Source organism: Trematomus bernacchii, unplaced genomic scaffold (assembly GCF_902827165.1).
Source record: "Trematomus bernacchii unplaced genomic scaffold, fTreBer1.1, whole genome shotgun sequence".
Taxonomy (NCBI): domain Eukaryota; kingdom Metazoa; phylum Chordata; class Actinopteri; order Perciformes; family Nototheniidae; genus Trematomus; species Trematomus bernacchii.
In genome coordinates, this window is record NW_022987942.1 from 3,473,281 (window position 1) to 3,496,656 (window position 23,376).

Here is a 23,376-nt window from a genome sequence, read left to right on the forward strand (position 1 = left end):
ATCATACTCATTGTTACTCATTATTTTGCTTTGTTTCTTGGTGATACGTTGATCTTGTTATCTATTTAATCTTTGTTTCTTTACTTTGTCCTCTCGTCTCTGTTTCTAGTCGAACAGAAATGTGAACAACAAAGAGAATTGATGAAAGAAATTCTGAGTCTGGCTGTGTTTACTGACTGTTCCGTTGTTTTTTCCCCAGAAACAAGAAAAAGAAGATTCCTCTGATGAATGGAGAGGAAGTTGACATGGATTTATCGGCAATGGAGTAAGACATCACTGCTGTGGTCATTTGTTTGTTATTTATATTGTATGTATTAGTTATTGTATCATTTTATTTATATATAATGTAATGGTGTTTTCTAGTGTTTAAGGCAAGCTTCTTTTCATTTAAGAAAAACATTATTCATAACATAACTCTTCTAGCTGGAACAAACGTGTGTCTACCTCTTAAGGCCCCTACACACCAGGCCGATATCGGCCGTCTTGCGTTGTTGGGCGAAAACGGGTTCCTTGTCGCCCAAAGTCAATTTGGTGTGTCCCGAACCCTCGGCCGTGACACGCCTTATTTGGCCTTTCACGATCGACACCCGGCCGATTCAACATGTTGAATCGGCCGGGTGTTGGACACAAGCTATCGGGCCAAGAAACCACTCTGATCAGCTGTTCAGCTAGCAAATGAGAAGCGAAACGGAAGTGAGGGACGTAAACAAACGATTTAAATGTCCTCTCTTACCTCCCACACATAGCAGGGACATCTCTGATATCGGCGGGAGCGTCCCCGGCTGTCCTCTGCTGAGAGCTCCGTGATTTGTTTGGTCAAGTCCGGTTTTTCATCTCATCGTAAATTTAGTGGCCATTATTACATTGCTGACTCAATAAACTACACACCTGCCAGAACACTGCGATCATCAGATGCAGGTCTATTAACTGTGATTTTATAGTATGTCTGCACTTTATGTGCTCATTTCATCATGCATGTATTTTTATATTCTAAAACATGTTTTCGATGGACGAGAGTGAAAATGGAACGGCACCCGCTATTTGTTTGTATATCAGTCTGTTCTTCTTCTCTGTCTTCCGGTTGTTGCCTCTTTTGAATGACGAATACACACTACCGCCGCCTGCTGGTAAGGAGAGTTATTGCCACTCACGCATGCGCAGTTCGTACGTGCTCGGCTGTAGTAAAGCGGTGTATTTCAGTGCGACACACGGCCAATACGCAGGAGAACTCGTCGATGGATCTGTCGGTGTCGGATGTCGGCGAGTTCTCTGGTGACTGCCTGGTGTGTCAGGGCCTTTAGCCATTGATGGAGCAGCGGGGGGTGCTGCGGGACTGTCTGCGTGCATCTCTCCCAGATGAGCTGAACAGTTTTTTTGCACGATTCGAGAGCAGCCAGGCTGTGGGTGCAGAGAAGGATCAGGAGCCCTGCCCTTTTGTTTTAAACAGGGCAGATGTGTGCAGATCTTTTAAAAGGGTTAACCCACACAAGGCTCCTGGACCTGATGGCATCCCTGGCCGTGTTCTCAGGGTGTGTGCAGTTCAGCTGGCAGAGGTGTTCACAGACCTCTTCAACAGGTCCCTGCTGCAGTCTGTAGTCCCCACATGTTTTAAACCCTCCACCATCGTTCCTGTCCCCAAAAAGACAATCATCACCTGCCCCAACGACTACCGCCCAGTAGCACTCACCTCCATCATAATGAAGTGCTTTGAGCGGTTAGTCAAATCATTCATCACCTCCTCCCTCCCTGACTCTCTGGACCCCCTGCAGTTTGCCTACAGAGCAAACAGGTCCACAGACGACGCCATAGCCCTCACCCTCCACACTGCCCTCTCACACCTGGACCAGAGGAACACATATGTGAGAATGCTGTTCATTGACTACAGTTCAGCATTCAACACCATTGTGCCCTCCAAGCTGGTCATCAAGCTCAGAGACCTCGGACTCAACATCGCCCCCTGTGACTGGATCCTGAACTTCCTGACGGGCAGACCCCAGGCAGTGCGGGTGGGAAACATCACATCCTCCACCCTGATCCTCAACACCGGAGCCCCTCAAGGCTGCGTGCTCAGCCCTCTCCTCTACTCCCTGTTCACTCACGACTGCGTGGCCACACACAGCTCCAACACCATCGTGAAGTTTGCTGACGACACGACCGCCATCGGCCTGATCACCGACGGCGTACAGAGAGGAGGTCGAAAACCTGACATCTTGGTGCCAGGATAACAAACTCCATCTCAACGTCAGCAAAACAAAGGAGCTGATTGTGGATTACAGGAAGCAGCAGAGAGAGGGACACGCCCCCATCGCCATCAATGGGACTACGGTGGAGAGAGTCAGCAGCTTCAGGTTCCTCTGTGTCCACATCACTGAGGACCTGACATGGTCTCTTCACACCACCACCATCACCAAGAAAGCTCGACAGCGGCTCTTCTTCCTCCGCAGGCTGAGGAGGTTCAAAATGGATTCCAGGATACTCTGCAACTTCTACAGGTGCACCATAGAGAGTATCCTGACCTTCTACAGGTGCACCATAGAGAGCATCCTGACCTTCTACAGGTGCACCATAGAGAGCATCCTGACTTTCTACAGGTGCACCATAGAGAGGATCCTGACCTTCTACAGGTGCACCACAGAGAGCATCCTGACCTTCTACAGGTGCACCACAGAGAGCATCCTGACTTTCTACAGGTGCACCATAGAGAGGATCCTGACCTTCTACAGGTGCACCATAGAGAGGATCCTGACCTTCTACAGGTGCATCATAGAGAGGATCCTGACCTTCTACAGGTGCACCATAGAGAGGATCCTGACCTTCTACAGGTGCACCATAGAGAGCATCCTGACCTTCTACAGGTGCATCATAGAGAGCATCCTGACCTTCTACAGGTGCATCATAGAGAGCATCCTGACCTTCTACAGGTGCACCATAGAGAGCATCCTGACCTTCTACAGGTGCACCATAGAGAGCATCCTGACCTTCTACAGGTGCACCATAGAGAGTATCCTGACCTTCTACAGGTGCACCATAGAGAGCATCCTGACCTTCTACAGGTGCACCATAGAGAGCATCCTGACCTTCTACAGGTGCACCATAGAGAGGATCCTGACCTTCTACAGGTGCACCACAGAGAGCATCCTGACCTTCTACAGGTGCACCACAGAGAGCATCCAGACCTTCTACAGGTGCATCATAGAGAGCATCCTGACCTTCTACAGGTGCACCATAGAGAGCATCCTGACCTTCTACAGGTGCACCATAGAGAGCATCCTGACCTTCTACAGGTGCACCATAGAGAGTATCCTGACCTTCTACAGGTGCATCATAGAGAGTATCCTGACCTTCTACAGGTGCACCATAGAGAGCATCCTGACCTTCTACAGGTGCTCCATAGAGAGGATCCTGACCTTCTACAGGTGCACCACAGAGAGCATCCTGACCTTCTACAGGTGCTCCATAGAGAGCATCCTGACCTTCTACAGGTGCACCATAGAGAGTATCCTGACCTTCTACAGGTGCATCATAGAGAGCATCCTGACCTTCTACAGGTGCTCCATAGAGAGGATCCTGACCTTCTACAGGTGCACCATAGAGAGCATCCTGACCTTCTACAGGTGCACCATAGAGAGCATCCTGACCTTCTACAGGTGCACCATAGAGAGTATCCTGACCTTCTACAGGTGCATCATAGAGAGTATCCTGACCTTCTACAGGTGCTCCATAGAGAGCATCCTGACCTTCTACAGGTGCTCCATAGAGAGGATCCTGACCTTCTACAGGTGCTCCATAGAGAGTATCCTGACCTTCTACAGGTGCACCATAGAGAGTATCCTGACCTCCTACAGGTGCACCATAGAGAGGATCCTGACCTTCTACAGGTGCTCCATAGAGAGGATCCTGACCTTCTACAGGTGCTCCATAGAGAGTATCCTGACCTTCTACAGGTGCACCATAGAGAGTATCCTGACCTCCTACAGGTGCACCATAGAGAGGATCCTGACCTTCTACAGGTGCACCATAGAGAGGATCCTGACCTCCTACAGGTGCACCATAGAGAGTATCCTGACTGGTTGCATCACGGCCTGGTACGGCAGCTGCACCGCCCTCAATCGTAAGGCTTTACAGAGGGTGGTGAAAACTGCACAGCACATCACCAGGACGGAGCTGCCATCCATGGAGGACCGTTACTCCCAGCGCCTCAGGAAGAAATCCCTCCAGATTATCACCCCAGCCACAAACTGTTCTGTCTGCTGCCGTCTGGCAGGCGGTACCGCAGCATCCGGACTAAAACCACCAGACTCAGGGACAGTTTCATTCCACAGGCAATAAGACTGTTAAACACCTGAACTAAGAATATCCATAACATTCACCTGTTTGCAACTTACAAATGATGTGTCACTTGACTCTTATGGTACTACTTCTATTCTATTTTATTGTATTACTTGCACTATTTAATCTGTTTTATTGTGTTGCACTGTTGCAGGAGCCTGGGACCTAAGATTTTCATCGACATAACTATACTGTAGCTATGTACGAATGACAATAAAAGCCTTGACTCTTGATATGACTGCTATGGAAACCTCTTCAGGATGAAATGTTTAGTTAAAGATGGATCTGTGATGAGCAACTCATTTTAGCTCCCTGTGGGAGTTGACGTTCCTTACTTTTGTTTGAACTTCCCCTCAATGTGTCTATCTCTTGTAACGTCTGCAGTGCTGACTCTCCTCTCCTCTGGATCCGGATCGACCCGGATATGTCCATCCTGAGGAAGGTGGAGTTTGAGCAGGCTGACTTCATGTGGCAGTATCAGCTGCGCTATGAGAGGGATGTAGTTGCACAGGTGGGTTTTCTTATGGGTTCACCATATCACTCTGCAGTTAGATCTTCTTTTTTTCTGCTAAGACACCACATCCCTAAAGGGTGCTTTCAGTGATAGCTTCTGAAAGCAGGTTCTAATTTGGAACCACATCCTAGTTGGTAAAAAAAAACAGAATCGCAACACTTATCAGTCCCATTTATCTCTCATCACTTCTATCTCTCCTCACTCCAAGCAACATGTTGGTAGCAGCTTTTCACGTTGAGCCTACTGTCACTGACGGAGCATGTACCTTTTCTCTCTCTTAGGAGGAGGCCATCTCAGCTTTGGAGAAGTTCCCAACTCCTGCCTCCAGACTGGCTCTGACGGACATCCTGGAGCAGGAACAGTGTTTCTACAAAGTCCGCATGCAGGCCTGCTTCTGTTTGGCCAAGGTATGTGTCTGCCAGTATGTGCGTGTGTTTTGTGAATTGTAGTTTGAGCAGTGTTTTTGACTAAATATAGCATCTGGGAATCAGCTAGCCTAGCTAAGGTAGGAAAGTCTTGAATGAAAGCTTGACTTCTCAACAATAAATACAATTTAAGATCCAGACTGTATCATGCATACACACATTTGTTATGAGTAACAGTCACATCAGTTGTCATTTAGTAACTGGAATTAGTTACTCGCATATGATGCAAAGAGTTAAGTGTTCAGGCAGATCCATTGTGGGTATCAAGGACATGCTTCAGCCCTTCTGCAGTGGGTAAAGCATGACTGATTGGGTTTAAGATTTTCACTTTTACATTCACTGTAGTTTAGTCTAAGCAGATTACATTTAGTAAGAGTAGAAGGTAAGTTAGTCAGTGGTGTCACCTGTATATAGCTGGATCAATGGATTTATATTGGGAGCATGATGACCCATGATAGGTCACAATGTCATTTAACTGAGATACTGGGCTTCCATAGAAATGCTCTAACTGAGCAGAAGAGGGAAGCTGTAACTTTGCAAATATGGAGTGAGAGGGGATGAGGAGAAATAAGTAGTAATGTGGGTCCCTGAAAGAATATGAGGAAACAAGAAGGGTGAAGAAGGCCTTGGGTGGGGATGTGAATGAATGTGTGTTAGGTGAGGGATGCATGAGAGAGGGACAGAAGGGAGAATACAAGTTCAGTTTATAGCTCCAGAAAGACTCTGAAACCAGCATGCTCTAATAGTTTGCTTTTTTTTTTACACTTGTCATTTCCAATAAAGGGGAAACTGTTTTAACCATATCCATCTACCTCATCGCTCCCTCACTTGTTATTTTGATAACAATATTTGACCAGCACCCACTAGTTTAACCCTCCCTGCCCTGTTGGCTGTATAATCCTGTTCTGAGACTGCAGGAAATTCTCTATTCTCTGGATTTAGTCTTTTCCAACTTTAACCCCACCTGAACCAATATTTTTGCAACATGATAAACTGAGTGGAGGTTGAAATGGCACTTCACTAGCTTCATTAATGTGCTGTGATTGGCCACAGAACCCCCAACAGTCTCCATCGTAATGGCCTTTGGTTTATACTTCACACGCTGACTGACATACAAGCTCATACACACACATTCACATACTAACATACCCACACTGACCGGAAACGTGAAATATAACTGACCTCAGATGGACTTTGCTGCGTTATGATTGGTGGGATGGCATATACTTGCTTGTTATTGATAGAAATTGTGGGAAGGATAAAGGAACAGCCTGGGGGTGAACATTTGGGGGGACATAAAACGAAAGAATGCATGCACATGTTTAATATTCACACAAACACAAGTGTGTTCGTGAATGCGTGCACACGCACATACATCAACATTCCGGTGAGCATGCCTTTATTTACCTTACCAAATGACAACATCCTGTGTCAGTGACCCTTGGTCCTATATTACCACATTAACATAAATTCCCCAATATCCTGTTGGAACCCAAAGACCACTGGAGCCGCTGGTCTTCATGCCTGTGGAAACCTCTCGTGTGTACACTTTCACTGTGGGGTTCTGTTCCCACCACAGCAATTATAATGGACAGAAAGGACATTGTTATAAAAGTAAAACATTCTTAAATGAGTTATTTGTCTGCCCATAGCTCCTGAGAGTTAAGAATATACATCTGGGTACATTGTACGGTCCACATGCTTTGCAGAACTCTTGTATGTTTCAGTTGGCAGTTATTTTAATGTGGTGACAGCAGACACAAGCTTTGAAAAAGAGCTGTCTTCTCCTGTTCTCATGTGTATATGTAAACCTTGCAGATAGCCAATGCCATGGTGAGCACGTGGCAGGGCCCCCCAGCTATGAAGTCCCTGTTTACCAGAATGTTCTGCTGTAAGAGCTGCCCCAACATCGTCAAGACCAACCACTTCATCAGCTTTCAGACGTACTTCCTGCAAAAGGTAATACATACATACAATGCATAACTCTTATAGGTCCATTAACTGTGTCAACACACTGTAGTCCTGGACGCTATCCCAGGCATAGCTTCAGCTTATTTTAGTATACATACATTTACAATACAATACATTTCAGTGCAGAAATACCGTAAATGTTTTTAAATATATTTTGTGTCTATTTGTTGTATTATCCACCGGAGAGCCCTGACACATTGACGTTTCAGCAGTATTATGTCCCACACTTAAAAAAGGTGTAACAAAAAAAGATTAGGTTCAACTTCATACTGTTGCTTTCAACTAAACTAATACAGTAATGTGAACTTTGTTGACAAAATACATTCATTTCAAGTCAATGTTTTATTTTTTGTTTTTCAGTGCACCCAGAACCTATTTTGATACAATTACAGAACAACCACATTTTACAAATTCCAGTATTAGGCTCCACTTACATTGCCATGTGCAAGCACAGTAAAGGTTTTCAGCAGTAACATTTAGCTATAAAAAATGTCTCCATCTTTTTTGTTGCAAACATGATCATGATTGTACTGTCTTTTTCTCCGATGTCAGACGATGCCTGTTGCCATGGCGTTACTCAGAGATGTCCAGAACCTCTGTCCCAAAGATGTGCTCAACTTCATCCTGGACCTGATCAAGTACAACGACAACAGAAAAAACAAAGTATAGATGCCCCGTCACACACTTAATGTTTAATTTGTAGTTTCTATTTTCACAGATGCCAACAGTAAATCGATAGCCCCCCCCCCCCCCCCCTTGATTCCCATTGACTGACTATTTGCACATTAGTCATATTTACTTATTTTATTTGTACAACTGTCCTTACCGGTTAGAGCTTCTAGAGTGCATTCACCCGCGCCTTTATTAGGTACACCTTGCTAGTACCGGGTTGGACCCCCTTTTGCCTTCAGAGCTGCCTTAATTCTTTGTGGCATAGACTCAACAAGGTGCTGGAAATATTCCTCAGAGATTTTGGTCCATATTGACATGATAGCATCACGCAGTTGCTGCAGATTGTGAGGATGGATCCATGCTTGCATGCTGTTTACGCCAAATTCTGGCCCGACCGTCCGAATGTCGCCGCAGAAATCGAGACTCATCAGACAAGGCAACATTTCTCCAATTGTTTTATTGTTGTGCCTGTGCAAATTGTAGCCTCAGTATCCTGTTCTTATCTGACAGGAGGGGCACCCGGTGTGGTCTTCTGCTGCTGTAGCCCCTCTGCTTCGGATTCCAGGTGTTGTGCGTAGGGATGGCAGCGATTATTCGATTTTTCGAATATTCGTTACAGTCTCCATAATCGAAAATTATTTTTAAAATTCGATTTGATTTATATATTTTTTTATTATTATTTATGTTTTTCTTTTTTTTCCTGGCTTAGTTTCAACCAAAATATAGACTAATGCTAATAATAGTAATAGTATTAATAATTGTAAATGGCCATTGGTCACACCACCAGTTTGTTTTACTGTAAACTTGGAGGAAGCCAGCAGCGCAGGCTGCGCAGAGTGCAGACTGCTGCTGCCTGCTGCAGCCTGCTACACACCGACCCCCCCCCCCCCCCCTTCTCCGTCACACGTGCGATTGATTTATTGGCGATATACAAACAGAACAGTGAGAACAACACAACTAAAGATGAACAAAGAAGAGTTTGAGTTCGAACTACTTCGAACTGACAAGTGCAAATGAAGTAAAATGCAAGCTCTGCGAAAATACTTTTTTTTTCTTTCTCCCGCGGGGGTGGGGGGGGGGGGGGGCGGCGGCGAATAATCGATTAATATTCGCCAGGGCTGTCCGATTTTCGAATTTGATCATGGTCAGTTTCTGGCATCCCTAGTTGTGCGCTCAGAGAGGGTCTTCTGCATACTTTGGTTGTAACTAGTGGTTATTCTGTGTGACTGACAAAGCCACACACAGTATAATATTCAACATACTTATCTCATCTTATTCTCCTTCTTCCGCCACAAATGTTGTCATGCTACTCGTCCGGCAGCGTTGACACGAAACACACTAAAAACACATCAAAACGTGCGGAATGACGGGGATCGGGTTGCTATGTCTTTTATAAGAGATTCGCCTAGCCGTTTTCACGCAAATCGCAGAACACTGCGATCATTTGCCCCATAGGAATGAATGGGAAATCCATTTGAACAGAGCTCAAAAACACCCCACTTTGACCCCATACAGATTCCGCATACTTTAACGTAGAACAAAGATTGCAAGTTTAAACGGTTCTCGAGACTGGACTTTATTACACTAATTGGATATTTTTGGATAGCTAGTACAGTTCTCACGTACTCGCAGCTTACGTTTTGTGAAAATGTCACAATGTTTCACATTTTATAATGGGTTGGTTAAGACTTAGAGTGGGTGACATCACGGCTAGAGGGGAGAGGAGCTGGAAAATCGAAAGAGTTTTTTTCCAACTATTGCTCGGCTGGCCACAATTGTTACTCTTCATACATAATTTGGTGATCATAATGTAGGGAAATTTGTCACGGCCGCACCGATATGCTCATTTAATCAAACGGATTTACACACATAGCAAACACGAGAGTCATCAGGTGTGTTCATCTGGTATCCTAAATACTCTGGGTAGGATACTTAGCTGATTGGAGTTACAGCTTTTTACTTAGAAGCAATAATGCAGCACAATATTGTCAACACATTCTCTGACATGCTGTCTCTCGTTCACTGGCAGGGCGTTGCCGTGGAAACGCTTTGATATTTGAACACACCTGTCGGTCGTTAACTAAATCCAGTGGTAATCTAAAGATGTTCAGAAACGATGCAGGAATGTGGTACAAGAATCCAAACATGTAATAGATAAACAGTTCAAATAGTCAGCTAAAGGTGAGCTAAAATGAATGGATATTCTTTGTTGTACCTTAACAATACAACTAATGCTATTAATACTTACTCAGCGGGGGTAATGTTAGCATCGGGACGCGCACCCAAGTTTCAGTCACACAGTCAACATTTCTCGAAATGTTCTAGTTTGAGTTACTGTTGCTTTTCTATCATCTTGAACCAGTCTGGCCATTCTCCTCTGATCTCTGGCATCAACTAGGCGTTTTCTCCCTGAGAACTGCCGCTCACTGGATGTTTTCCCTTTTTCGGACCATTCTCTGTAAACCCTAGAGATGGTTGTGAAAATCCCAGTAGATCAGCAGTTTCTGAAATACCAACCATGCCTCGTTCAAAGTCACTTAAATCACCTTTCTTCCCCGTTCTGATGCTCTGTTTGAACTTCACCAGGTCGTCTTGACCATGTCTTCATGCCTAAATGCATTAGGTTGCTGCCATGCTGATTAGATATTTGTGTTAACGAGCAGTTGAGATAATGTATTTATTCAAATAATTTGTTCAAAGTGTATACATATTTATTATACTGTCTATATTTCATATATTCATAGTGTTTATACATATTAATACTGTTCATACTATATATTAGGGCTGCACGATATTGGAAAAAACTGACATTGCAATTTTCTTCCCCCTGCGATATATATTGCGATATGAACAAAATACAGGAATTGAAGAAAAGACTGTTTTTTTTGTCCGCAAACCATCCTCTCTTGAACTTTAATGCTAAACAATTGGTATTTTTCTAACTATATTTAACCGGATGAAGGATTTTAGTCACGGACGTCTGGATCTTAAGTTATCAGAGCAACAAGCTGAGCTAGCTCGGTTAGCAGCGCCGAACTGCCCTGGAGAAACACATGAAACTACTTTATTCAGTGTTTCTACCTTTAATCACCGGGTCCGTTTGTTTTGGAGATTTGATTGTGATTGGTGGTTTGCTGTGCATGCAGAGCCTGCATGTCACTCACTCAAGTACCCCTGACATGAGAGCCGCGCCAGTTTTCCTTTTGTAGCAAGCAGCAAAAGAATTGTAACATGACGTGTTTGAGTTCATTTGCCTACTTAATATCGCACGTCCTAAAAAAGAAATTAAATTATCGTCACGACACGATATATCGTGCAGCCCTACTATATATACTTAAGCTTTAAATATCTGTCTCTTTGATATAGTTAAACTCTACATATACATTACACTGCTCTTCACTGCTTCTCTTGCACTTCTGGTTAGATGCTGACTGCATGTGGTCATCCCAGTACTGTGCAATGTCAGTGAAGTTGAATGTTTGGCCCCAGTGATAAGCATACACAACCCACCCCCCCCCCCCCCCCCCCCCCCCCGTTCTTGCGTGTCTTCAGTTCTCAGATAACTACTACCGTGCAGAGCTGATTGAAGCCCTGACCAACTCCCTGACCCCGGCCATCAGCATCAGCAACGAGGTGCGCACCGTGGACAATCTGAATGCTGACGTGCGTCTCATCTTGGAGGAGATCACACGGTTCCTGAACATGGAGAAGCTGCTGCCGAGCTTCAGGAACACCATCACTGTCAGGTTAGCAGCGGAGTGTTGGTCTCTATGTTCCACTGATGATCTCCTGAAACATGTGTTTGTCCTGGCAGATTATTTATCTCATTTGTTAAACTGATACAAAATGTTGGTACTTTGTAAGCATAGTAAAGTAATATCCGTCCATGTTGGCATAGGCAGTGTTCTCAGATTTTATTTAAATATATGCTTCAATTTAATAAGACACTGGCGACTCTGATTATCTGCCACAAAATAAGGTGTGTTATGGTGGGTTAAGGTCTTTTGGGCTTTCAATGTCAGAGAGTCTTTTTCTTAAGTTTAGCCTTTACTTAAAATGTAAGAGTTTCTAAAATGAACATTAATATAGTGTTGCATGCAGTAATGTGTGCAAGAGTGTAGACCCATGTTGTTGAGCAAAAAACACAATATCACAACCATAATTAGAGAAAATGCTTGTTTTTTCATTTTTGTTAAGATTTTATATAGGTTAGTTTTTTGTTGTTGTCTGTATTTAATCGTTTATTTGAAGAGGGACAATGCACATTGATGAACATTTAAAACAAATAATGCTTTAAAACGTAAGCATGTCGGATTTTAGCTTTGAGCTAATTTCCATCCGTAGTCCCGATCAAGTTCAAAAGTTCACATGCCTATCAACTAGGGCTGTCGATGTAAACGCTAAATGTGTTAGCTTTCGCGAATAATCTGGAAACCTTAAAGCAATGCAAAAGTGCAAATTAGTCACCAAGATTGACCCATTGTTGCTCCCTAAATACCAGTGCCTGTTTTTACCATGAATTGCATGGCAGTGAAAAGACAAAGAAAGCGGAGGTACTGGACCAAGCTGTATGTATGATAATCATTCATCACAAATGATTATTGTGATTAACACAATTACATTCTTCAATACATTGACAGCACTCCACAAACACTACCTTGGCATTCAAAATAATCTTTTACATATCTCACATATTTAGGGCCTTATTTATATTTTATAATCGTTCAGTTCAGCTTATGTTATTTAGGCAGGCGCCTGAAGGGATCATGGCTTCAAAGTAGACTCACTTCTAAATGATTCCCATTGCATATCCAAGTTTAAGATTGCAGGAAAGAGACAGGGATTCACAATAATCGATAGGTGTATAGTTTTATAATAAAAATACCATCATATAATAATAAAGTATAAAAATTAGGGCTGTCAGTCGATTAAAATATTTAATCGCGATTAATCGCATGATTGTCCATAGTTAATCGCGATTAATCGCAAATTAATCGCACATTTTGTATCTGTTCTAAATGTACCTTAGAGGGATATTTTTCAAGTTTTAATACTCTTATCAACATACGAGTGGACAAATATGCTTTATATGTTTGTTTATTATCATTTGAACAATGACAAATATTCTCATGAATATTAAACACAACAACCTCTGAACATTACAAATATTCGCCTCAATTCAACCTGGAACCTCTCTCATACATTAATACAATACTGTGTGTGTGTGTGTGTGTGTGTGTGTGTGTGTGTGTGTGTGTGTGTGTGTGTGTGTGTGTGTGTGTGTGTGTGTGTGTGTGTGTGTGTGTGTGTGTGTGTGTGTGTGTGTGTGTGTGTGTGTGTTGTGTGTGTGTGTGTGTGTGTGTGTGTGTGTGTGTGTGTGTGTGTGTGTGTGTGTGGTGTGTGTGTGTGTGTGGTGTGTGTGTGTGTGTGTGTGTGTGTGTGTGTGTGTGTGTGTAGACACTGTGATGGATCGTTGGAGCTACAGTATGTGCAGCTCAAGGCATATATGCTCGAACGGGAGCTGCAATCATGTTGCGCGTACTATCCGTGCTGAGTGTGCTGACTTTTCGTACAATGTCCCACTGTCTGGCTGCCTGCATCAAGTCAAGTGCTCGGCGCAGTTGTCGGCGAAATGTCATTGAAACAGCTCCTTATATCCGTTACCGCAGCTAGCTAGCACCAGATGCTAACAACAACAACACGTAAGGTGTGCCTCGCTCGCGCGAGTCGCCCCACACATACACACCCTCCCGGTCCTCCCGATGGCCAGTCCGGGCCTGCCGGTGAGCGTGGAAGTGTGGTCTGCCACAAGCGGGCGGTAGGAGCGGGGCTGTCAGCATCAGCTTGTAGATGGTATTTTAAACTCGATGCGCTCTGAAACTACGGGGCGGCCGAGGACAAAAAATACACATGCGTTAATCGCGTTAAAATAATTAGTGGCGTTAATTTTTTTTTGCGTTAACGCGTTATTAACGCGTTAACTTGACAGCCCTAATAAAAATGTAATGGTAATGTACTTTTTAAAAATAATATATCCAAAAGCAACAAAAAACTGTAATTTCCTTTTATTAGTTATCTTTTAGCATTAATTTCACACAACTGGAATACCCCTCGTGTTCTTCTCCCCCCTTCTCTCCAGCTGTCTGAGTGCCATCCGAGAGCTGCAGAAGAACGGACACATTCCCAGTGACGCGTCGCTCTTCAAGTCCTACGCAGAGTACGGACACTTTGTAGACGTTCGCGTCGCTGCACTGGAGGCTCTGGTGGACTACACTAGAGGTTGGACATTATTACACGTACTTCTTCTGCATTGTTGTTGATCTAGTTGTCAGGTTACTTGAGATCCGCATATACAAGAATAGATCCGTCTGCATGTTCATTCATAGGATCTGTATCACACAAATACTTACTCATTTGACTGTGAATCATCCAGATTCTATTCATTACACGATGAATCGGATTTTAGCCCAAAAATAGGATTGCGACACATTTTATACTTAGAAAAATGTAATCATATTCTAAGGTATGCAGCAGTGATAGGTGGATGTCTCTATTTGTTGACACACATCTCAACTGTAGATGCCATCAAGGGTACAATAATATGTCAAACATCATGTGATATATATAATAAGACCTGATGTTTGAAGGTTTTTGTCACATTTGTATTTTATCTGACACATTTTCAGGATCTTAAGGAGTTCTTTCATTGCAACATGTCTGTGAGTTCAGCCTCTGTTTGTTTCTCTGTCCTGCAGTGGAGAGGAGCTCAGCAGAGCTGCAGTGGCTGCTCAACATGGTGCAGAACGAGCCGGCTCATTACGTCAGGTACATATTCACACACACAACAAACTACCATGTGTACACTTTGCACTTTGAGAACAGTGTCCTTACCTCAATGGTTTTTTTCTTGGTTTATTTGTCATTATTAAATACAACAAACACTGATGATAGTGTGAATATCAGTTGACATGATATTAGCAGTCTGAGTAAGACAAATCAAGTGTGGACACAGAGAGGGAGATTCCACTTTGTGTTACGCCCCTTCTGCTGGGGCTCAGCGTGAACTGAAGCACAAAGAGAGAACCTCATACTCATGAAGCTTAAAGATTACCTGTAGATTTCTCTCAAACTCCTGAGCTTCATGTTAGCTTTGCCAGAACTTTGCAATGCATTGAGCATAGAGCAGGGCTGAAATCGCTTTAGGAAAGAATGTCTTTACAACCAAAGACCCTTTCAATGTCCATATGGGTATGTCAGGAATGTTTTAAGATTGGCATGGAAACATGCAAACCTATCCTTTATTAAGGGGAAAAGGAAAGGCTCTGCGGCCTCTGTCGTTACAAAGATATGCAACCACTTTCTGAAGCAGACACATGTGTGTTACATTTATCTGCCTATAGTTTATTCTACCAACTGCATAAGTGACCATGCATGACCAGCCCTACTGTTAAAGAAACGTTGTAGGTCCTGCTAAATTACTGTATAGCCTACAGACCAACAGAAGACGTGGATGATCATCTTCCTGTTTTTTTTATGTCCAATCAGACATAAGATCCTTGGGATGCTCTGCAAGAATCCACCTTTCACCAAGAGCACAGACTCGGCTCTGTGTAACGAAGCGCTGGTCGACCAGCTCTGGAAACTTATGAACTCAGGTGAGACACGCACACATTACACACGCCTTTTGCTGCTCAAATCCACTGTTGTCAATGTACACGCGCCTATTGCTCAGTGCAACCAGGGCGCAGCCGAGAGTAGAAATTAGATTCTATATAATATTCACTTTTCAATGTGAGACAGAACACACGTCTCCACAAAGACAGATGGAGGATCATTTGACATCAGGAAATGCCTGTTATATCTATACAATAATGAAATTGCTCTGTTGAAAAAGTGTAATCAATCAAACCGTCCGTATTTTATGAATATGAACTGTTTATGTCTCTCGTACATGGTCACATTGTTTGGCTATACAACAGCGAATACACTACAATGCATATGATGCTCCCTGATGACCGGACGTTTACTCGCTTACCTTTCACTTGACTTAATTAGTACTTTCTTTCCTGTTAAGCTAATTGTGTCTGGAGAGAGTCAGTTAACAGCGGTACCTATCTTTCAAAAGCAGCCACAGCGAGTGCATCACAGGTGCGCTTCGGCACAAACAGCACTAGTTCTTCCAAAGCCACAGTGCCCCCCCCCCAACCATTGTAGGCGCTTGGCTTTAGGATTGTCAGCTTCAGCAATATTTAGTGTTAAATCATCACAAACAGCACTAGTCTCCTAGCAGCGCTTTGTTGTTATGCAGGCTTGAATTTCTCAATAAGAATTTAAATGAAGTATATATCTATATGCCTTAATGATGTCTTCCTTTTCCTATAGCTTAATTTATCAATTGTTTTCAAGCTCAATAATAGAGAGATACTTCTCAACGGAACATTTCCCATTTGTCCGGTACATTTTAATCTTACCGGTGACACTTGACCCAAGCATTACCTTTTAATGAAACGAAAGAGGTCAACTCAATCATGTGTGATGAGGTTTGAGGAAATGGTTTAACTGAGCACATCATAACTGAATCTAAACTGCATCGAATGATCAACAGATTTGAGCCACTACACTGTTGAGATTTTAATTCATGCATGTTCACTTTTTTCTTGTAAGAGCACCGTGCAACAGAAGTATAACATTTTATCTAGCCACATATTTTTCTTTGGTTTCTTCTGGCACATATATCCAGTAATTGCATTTGAGCTAGAATGATTCCTCCCTAAAGAGAAGGCAGTGCGTTTGTAAGTGACCTTAAAATAAATGTCTGAATCAATCAAAAAAACATCCCTTCCAGATTTAGTTGTAATGCACTTCATCTAAAGCACATTTTCTAAAAGCTTCTTAGACATTTTTAGAAAGCACTGTTGGCTTTATCACTGTGAAATAGACGTTAGTGGTAGCTCTCTGAGAACAGGACAAAGGAGTAAATCACACTCTCCATAGAAAAGGCAGACCCCCCTCTGGACTGTACACAGCCAATGGGATTTTTCCATGAACTCGGAATATTACAGAAAACAAGATCTTTGGCAAACACGTTTATGATACTTAAGTTTTGTTAATCTCCACGTATAAACACAACTTAATACGTTTAACATATCAATTAAATCGCCTAACTAAAGTTAGTCACATTTAGTATTTAATGTCGTAGAATAAAACGTAAAAATATCTTCAGTTAGTCACATTTAGTATTTAATGTCGTAGAATAACACGTAAAAATATCTTCAGCTTGTATTAACCTTGTTTCAGGCACCTAACCAAAAACACGAACATTTGACTTTGTGACAAGATGTGGTAGACTGCTAGGACTCATGCACCACTCTATAAATACGAGAAATTATTTCTGTTTTTTATTTATTATTATTTTGTTTATCGGCCAATATACTGCTCCACACTCCAGTCCAAAAGGTGGCTGTAACGCACCAAATTGTTGTTTACCGACCACAATAACGTCAAATTCAATGTGGCTTTGATTTTATAAAATGTTGATTGGAGCCGTGCACTCACAATGCGTTAGTGTAGCGTTTGTACAGTAAATGCATAGACTCACTTTAACCCCGACGAACAGCAGCACTACCAACTGTTGAACGGTGTGTGTTTCATATGAAATATTTGTCTTCCCGTCTTCTTTTTTACATTATCTGGTATATTCCAGTAATGAAGTGAACAATGTTAGGGTCTGCTTGTTGCGGTGCCTCCACCATGTATGCACACGGCTCTGCCTCCTATTGTCTCCTCAGGTTTCATTATTTCTCTTCCAGGGGGTCCTATGTGTTTCAGCTAGCCAGCCAGGCCATAACGCTTCAGTCTGCCAATCCAAATACACACCGTTTCAAAACCCAAATACAAGTATCTGTTAACAATTCCATATTTCTGAAGCCCATTGAGCTCATATTGCAGCATGTTATTTGCCTTTGAGGGATGAATGAAAATATGATGGTAATTATTTCCAGTGAACTTTTGTTTGCCGGTCAGTCCGTGTGTGTGTCTGTTGGAGAGCCTGACTGGTCACTATGTATTTACACTGGCAGCACAAAGTGTGGTCACCTTAAATACTATGTTATGAAAATGTGTTGGTTGTTTTATTCCTCGCCCCCCCAAAACCCACAGCCCCCCACATGTTAAACACACACACACTCACACAGGATGATGTTTCAGCAGCTGAAGGTCAGTCCTGTAAGAACACAAACTCCTTTTACCCTCTTCTAAAGCCACAGTGCCCCCCGCCAACCATTGTAGGCGCTTGGCTTTAGGATTGTCAGCTTCAGCAATATTTAGTGTTAAATCATCCCAACTCAACACAACGCTACTCAAATGACTCATAGTAATGCATTTAGCTCTCAATTATCCTGTATTTAGTTCTCACTGTCTCTTAGGGAGTGTTGAATGAACTGTGCAGTTGAAGTGTACTAACCCTCTCACCAGGGGGGGGGGGGGTGTTTGGGGGATAAAGTCCCTCTGGAGGAACACAGGGATTTTAGCCTTTGCAGACCATTTACATGCACAGAAACCTATAGAACACTACAGGAAAGGGAAAACCTCATAAAGCATAATGGAGCCTCTTATAAAGTAAAGCTTTAAAGTAAAGTATGGTTAGTACAAGGGGGACACGAAGAGTTTACTGGGTGCTTCTATCTTTATTTGATTTAACCAGCTTTGCCTTTTGTTGTCCGTCCCCCCCCCCCCTCTCCCCCCCCCCCTCTCCTCAGGTACGTCCCATGACTGGCGGCTGCGCTGTGATGCAGTGAACCTCTACTACACGCTGTTTGGTCTGACCCGCCCCTCCTGCCTGCCCCTGCCGGAGCTGGGCCTCGTGCTCAACCTGAAGGAGAAGAAAGCTGTCCTGAACCCTACTATCAAGCCTGAGTTGGGGGGGGTCCCAGTGATGGACACCGCGGCCAGTATAGGCATCCATGGTGTTGGCATGAGCTACATAGCTGTAAGTGGGCTCATTTACTTTAGTATTATGGAAACTGCACTTTAAGAAATACTGACTGAACTACATTTTACATTTCTTGACAGGTCGAATTTGTATTTTGACTTTAAATTGTGTAGTTATAGCCAACAAACACACTAGTCAAAGACACACTACATCATGCAGCTAATGGTGATGTAATCAGCAACTGCCTGGTGGTCTCCCTCCATTTTGATTTACTAATGCAGCATAAAACATTTCAGATGGCACAAAGATAGTCAGCAAAGCCTTCAATAAATCTGTTCACTTAGGTTGAATCTATGTAATTATGGTTACTAGAGTCCTGCCAACAGTATTTGGCTATACAGCATTCCCATTGCGTCACCATTGTACCCAGAATCACAGTTAAGAGCACTTAGTCTTGTAAGACATCGCTGACAGCGAGAGTTATCAGCACAAGTCTGACATGGAGGCATTAGCATTTCAGTATTCTGCTTAGTGGTTTCATATAAACGATTGACTTTTGTTATACATTCATCTCTTTATTAAGTTAGATTTCTATAAAGGACAATAAGTAAACCATATTTCTAAATATAGAGCGATATAATGATGATACATTTGTGTAGGTCGATCCCGAAGTTAGCATCGCAAGGCCTCCTTCGACAAAAAGTAATGGGATTATTCCATTGGATTTTGGTATATTGCAGAAAATAAGATCTTTGGCGTACACACATTTTTGATACACATTTTATTCAGCAGGATAATGTTCTCCGCTCTATTATTTTTGATGCATAAACACAATCAGCAGAAGTTAAAAGCTAACATTAGGATATAAGGAACTACATCATGGTCAAATTGCTGTGCATCACCACCGCTAAGCTAAACGCGGCTAATGTTCAGCTTGATAACATTAAGTAGTGTAATTTAGTCACTTGTGAGCAACCGCTGTTTTTAAGACACGCAAGAGCTTCAGACATTTAGCAGTGGGGCATTTACTGACACATTTAACCTTGTAGAACAAGACCTCAAAATCTCGTAAGCATGTGTCAACCACAGATTACATTTTATGCACCAATTAAAAAAAAAAAATGACTTCAAGAAGAGGAAACCATAAGTGGTAAAATGCTGACTCAGTATCAGGACTTATTCCTGCATCACTCTTGAAGTTTGTTTGTGTCTGCAGGTGGATGAAGAGCCTGACCCGATTTCATTAGGGGTGTGTGGGGTGGGCCAGCCACCCCAGGGCCTGAAGAGGAAGGCTGAGACCCCGTTGGGCTCGCCTCCAGAGCCGGGACAGATCCTGCAGCAGCAGGAGGACGACGGGAGGGGGGGCCGCTTCAAGATCAGGGTAACACCGCTCTGCCATGATGCCTGACTTTATACTTCCTTAAAGTGGACCTATCATGCTATATTTGAACAATATATTGTAGGGCCATACCTATATAAAACATGTCTGTTTAGTTTTTTTTTCAAAATACCAAACAGATCATGCATTTTAGCCATGCCTCATTTCGCTCTCATTTCTGTGACATAGCTTTAATGCAAATGAGCTGCAGCTGACCACGCCCCCCTGCAGGAGAGGGGAGCGTGCTTTGAGATCAGCTGCTGGGCTCTCAGAAGAGGGGGAGGAAAAGAGATCTCCGTCCTCCGTGTTTTATTCTTATATGATTATATAGAGTCGTTATTCATTTAGTGGGAATGCTGATACAGCATTCCAACTATATGTTATGCTACGGACAAAAAGTTTATTATTCCACTGACTTATTTTGGCCCTCTTCTCCTCCCACATTCAACATCGCAGAAACTCTGTTCAAATATCAAAACGTTCAGCTCGGTCGGGAATCGCAGGCTATTATTTTTATCATTCATAACTTTCATAATTCCAGAGATACATCCCATAATACATCACATTTTTAACATTTTAACTTTAACATTGCGCAGCTTGTTAAGGCAGAGTGCGTGATGTCACAGCTAGAGGGTAGGAAATCTTGAAATTTGCCTTCATTTTTTTTTTTTTTAACTGCCATAATTCCCAAACCCTACATTCCTGAGACATAATTTTTCATGACAAACGTAGGAAAACATCTCGTAGCTTGAAAAATGACAAATAATTAAGCAAAAAATAATTAAACAAAATGCCTCTTGAGGGCATGAAGTGACAAAAACGTTCAACATGTCTCCATTAAAGCCCATTGTAATTTCAGGCTGATATTTCCTCACAGCAGCAGCCGCACACCTTTAGTTAAACGGCCAAAAAGGCCACATTATTAACCCGAAAGTACACAAAAATTACACTTCAGATACTCAACTTCCTTGACATGCTTCACGTTTTGAAATTTCACAGATATCTGTTATGGTTCTTCCACAAAACGTTCACATGTAAGAGGTTTATCTCCAGGTGAACAATGGAAACCTATGATCTCTGCAGAGCTCGTTAGCTCAACTATAAACACCTGTGTAATGGAACACGATGATGTCATCACTCCAACTGACATGCTCAGAGCAGCAGACTTCAGATAAAGGATAATGGTCCTGCCCTCAACAGCTCTACGTCAATTATGGGGTGTCATTATCATATGCCGAAGATCAAGAGGGCGATCAAGAGAAGAGAGAGGGCAATCAAGAGAAGAGAGAGAGTAATGTAACCTCCTAATGTAATGTATAACTCCTATTAAAATGTTCAAAAAGTGCTCAAACTTCACATGTGTGCTAACAGTCCAGCCGTGAAGACATCTACGGGACAGTTTTGAGATTTCTTCAAATGCCGTTGCCATGGCAACACAATGCTCGCCTTGAAACATGGTTTTATCATAACTTCAGTGAAAATACTCCAAACAGCCCAAAACTTCACAGGTTTGGTAACGATGCAGCCATCAACGCATCTAAGCGTATTATGGGGTGTCATCAAATGCCGTTGCCATGGCGACAGACAACTCGCCATGAAACACGATGTCGCTGTAAGTCCAATCGACACGGTCCAATCGTCCCCCAATCTTCACTTGTATATCACCGGTCCATGCCTCAACAGCCCTACGCCAAATCTGAGATCTCACCATATGCCGTTTCCATGGAAACGCATCCCTCGCCATAAAATACGATGTCGCTATAACTCCTATGAAAGTGTTCAAAAAGTGCTCAAACTTCACGTGTGCCAACAGTCCAGCCATGACGACATCTACGTGAGAGTTTTGAGATTTCTTCAAATGCAGTTGCCATGGTAACACAAGGCTCGCCATGAAACACGGTTTTCTCATAACTTCAGTGAAAATGCTCCAAACGGCCCAAAACTTCACAGGTTTGGTAACGATGCAGCCATCAACGCATCTAAGCGTATTATGGGATGTCATCAAATGCCGTTGGCATGGCAACAGATCATTCGCCATCAAGTTAATTCAACTGTTTGCAGTTCAAATATTCTGCTGCTTTTCCAAGCCTTTTACTTTCTTTTCTTCACTCATCACACATTCAAGCCCCCAGTGTTCATGTATCATTTCAATCTAAATTATTCACTTTCTTCTTACACATTACATTTCGGCATTGCAGTTTAGCGTCAGCTTTTCAGCATAAAGCATTCCCACTAGCAATTTCTTCAGGAATTGCATTCTCTAGTTTGTTTTAAAGCTCAATAAAGAAGACCTTTGACCAGCACTTTTCTAATTTTGTCCGGAAGATTTAAACTTTAACAGACATGTTGACCGGCGAAAAAAAATCTAACTGAAACTCTGCCGCACTGTCCCCTCGTTCCTTGGAAGAGGCGGAGAGGTGGGTTGTCATCTGCTGGTGGACTAACCGGAGAGAATTACAGTGCTTGCCTCGACGGGGAGGGACTGCATTGAATTACAGCAGCAGGAGCAAACGCTTGCCTCGGGGAGGGAGAAAAAGAGCCACAGCGGGGAATAAACAGAAGGGCAACCATGGTTACCATATGCGCGGGAAGTCTTCTTCGCTGCTTTTGTGGCAGACTACAGCGCCACTTACAGGCCTGGCATATGTACTACAGCGTCTCCAGCGCTTTCGAGCGGCAATGGCCGGCCATGGCCCGACCCCACATTCCCCTGATAGGTGGAGAGTTGGCCATATAGGCGGAGCTCCTCGTTCCTGACGTCAGAGAATTTTCAAATCTGTATCAGTCTGTATCAGATCCGTTGCAGCCCCTTTTTTTAGAGATTTGGGTATGGAGGAAAAGAGAGAGGGTTGTGTTTTCTGACACTTGGTGAGTTCCCTGACACACCGGGGACACATATTCATGTATAAAAGACGTACAAAAGTGCATTTTGCATGATAGGTCCCCTTTAACTCTTCTCAAGTATTTTCTTCTCTGCTTTACTCAGGTCATTAGTTCATGAATGATGATGATGTTCTGTTATTTGTGTTAACATCTAGTCTGCTTGTTGTAGTTCAACACAATGGAAGATGAAGATATCGATATGGAGACGGTTCATGATAGTCAGGCCTTCATTCACCATCATCTCAACCTGTTAGAGAGACCCTCTACACCAGGT

General features: G+C 43.0%; 1 protein-coding gene across 2 annotated transcripts in view; it reads left to right on the top strand.

The window, feature by feature from the left end:
• taf2 (TAF2 RNA polymerase II, TATA box binding protein (TBP)-associated factor) overlaps positions 1 to 23,376 on the top strand; it is a 41,227-nt gene that overhangs the window by 14,646 nt on the left and 3,205 nt on the right. For both annotated transcript variants that reach the window (XR_004554720.1, XM_034115630.1), the window contains exons 15-26: positions 200 to 265; positions 4,714 to 4,840; positions 5,125 to 5,250; positions 7,087 to 7,227; positions 7,792 to 7,902; positions 11,464 to 11,657; positions 14,051 to 14,190; positions 14,667 to 14,736; positions 15,457 to 15,566; positions 18,669 to 18,898; positions 20,058 to 20,222; positions 23,272 to 23,374. Coding sequence is in view for 1 of the 2 variants with exons in the window: in XM_034115630.1 (XP_033971521.1) it covers positions 200 to 265; positions 4,714 to 4,840; positions 5,125 to 5,250; positions 7,087 to 7,227; positions 7,792 to 7,902; positions 11,464 to 11,657; positions 14,051 to 14,190; positions 14,667 to 14,736; positions 15,457 to 15,566; positions 18,669 to 18,898; positions 20,058 to 20,222; positions 23,272 to 23,374 (1,583 nt within the window). In the remaining variant the exon portion in view is untranslated. The remainder of the gene's footprint in view (positions 1 to 199; positions 266 to 4,713; positions 4,841 to 5,124; positions 5,251 to 7,086; positions 7,228 to 7,791; positions 7,903 to 11,463; positions 11,658 to 14,050; positions 14,191 to 14,666; positions 14,737 to 15,456; positions 15,567 to 18,668; positions 18,899 to 20,057; positions 20,223 to 23,271; positions 23,375 to 23,376) is intronic.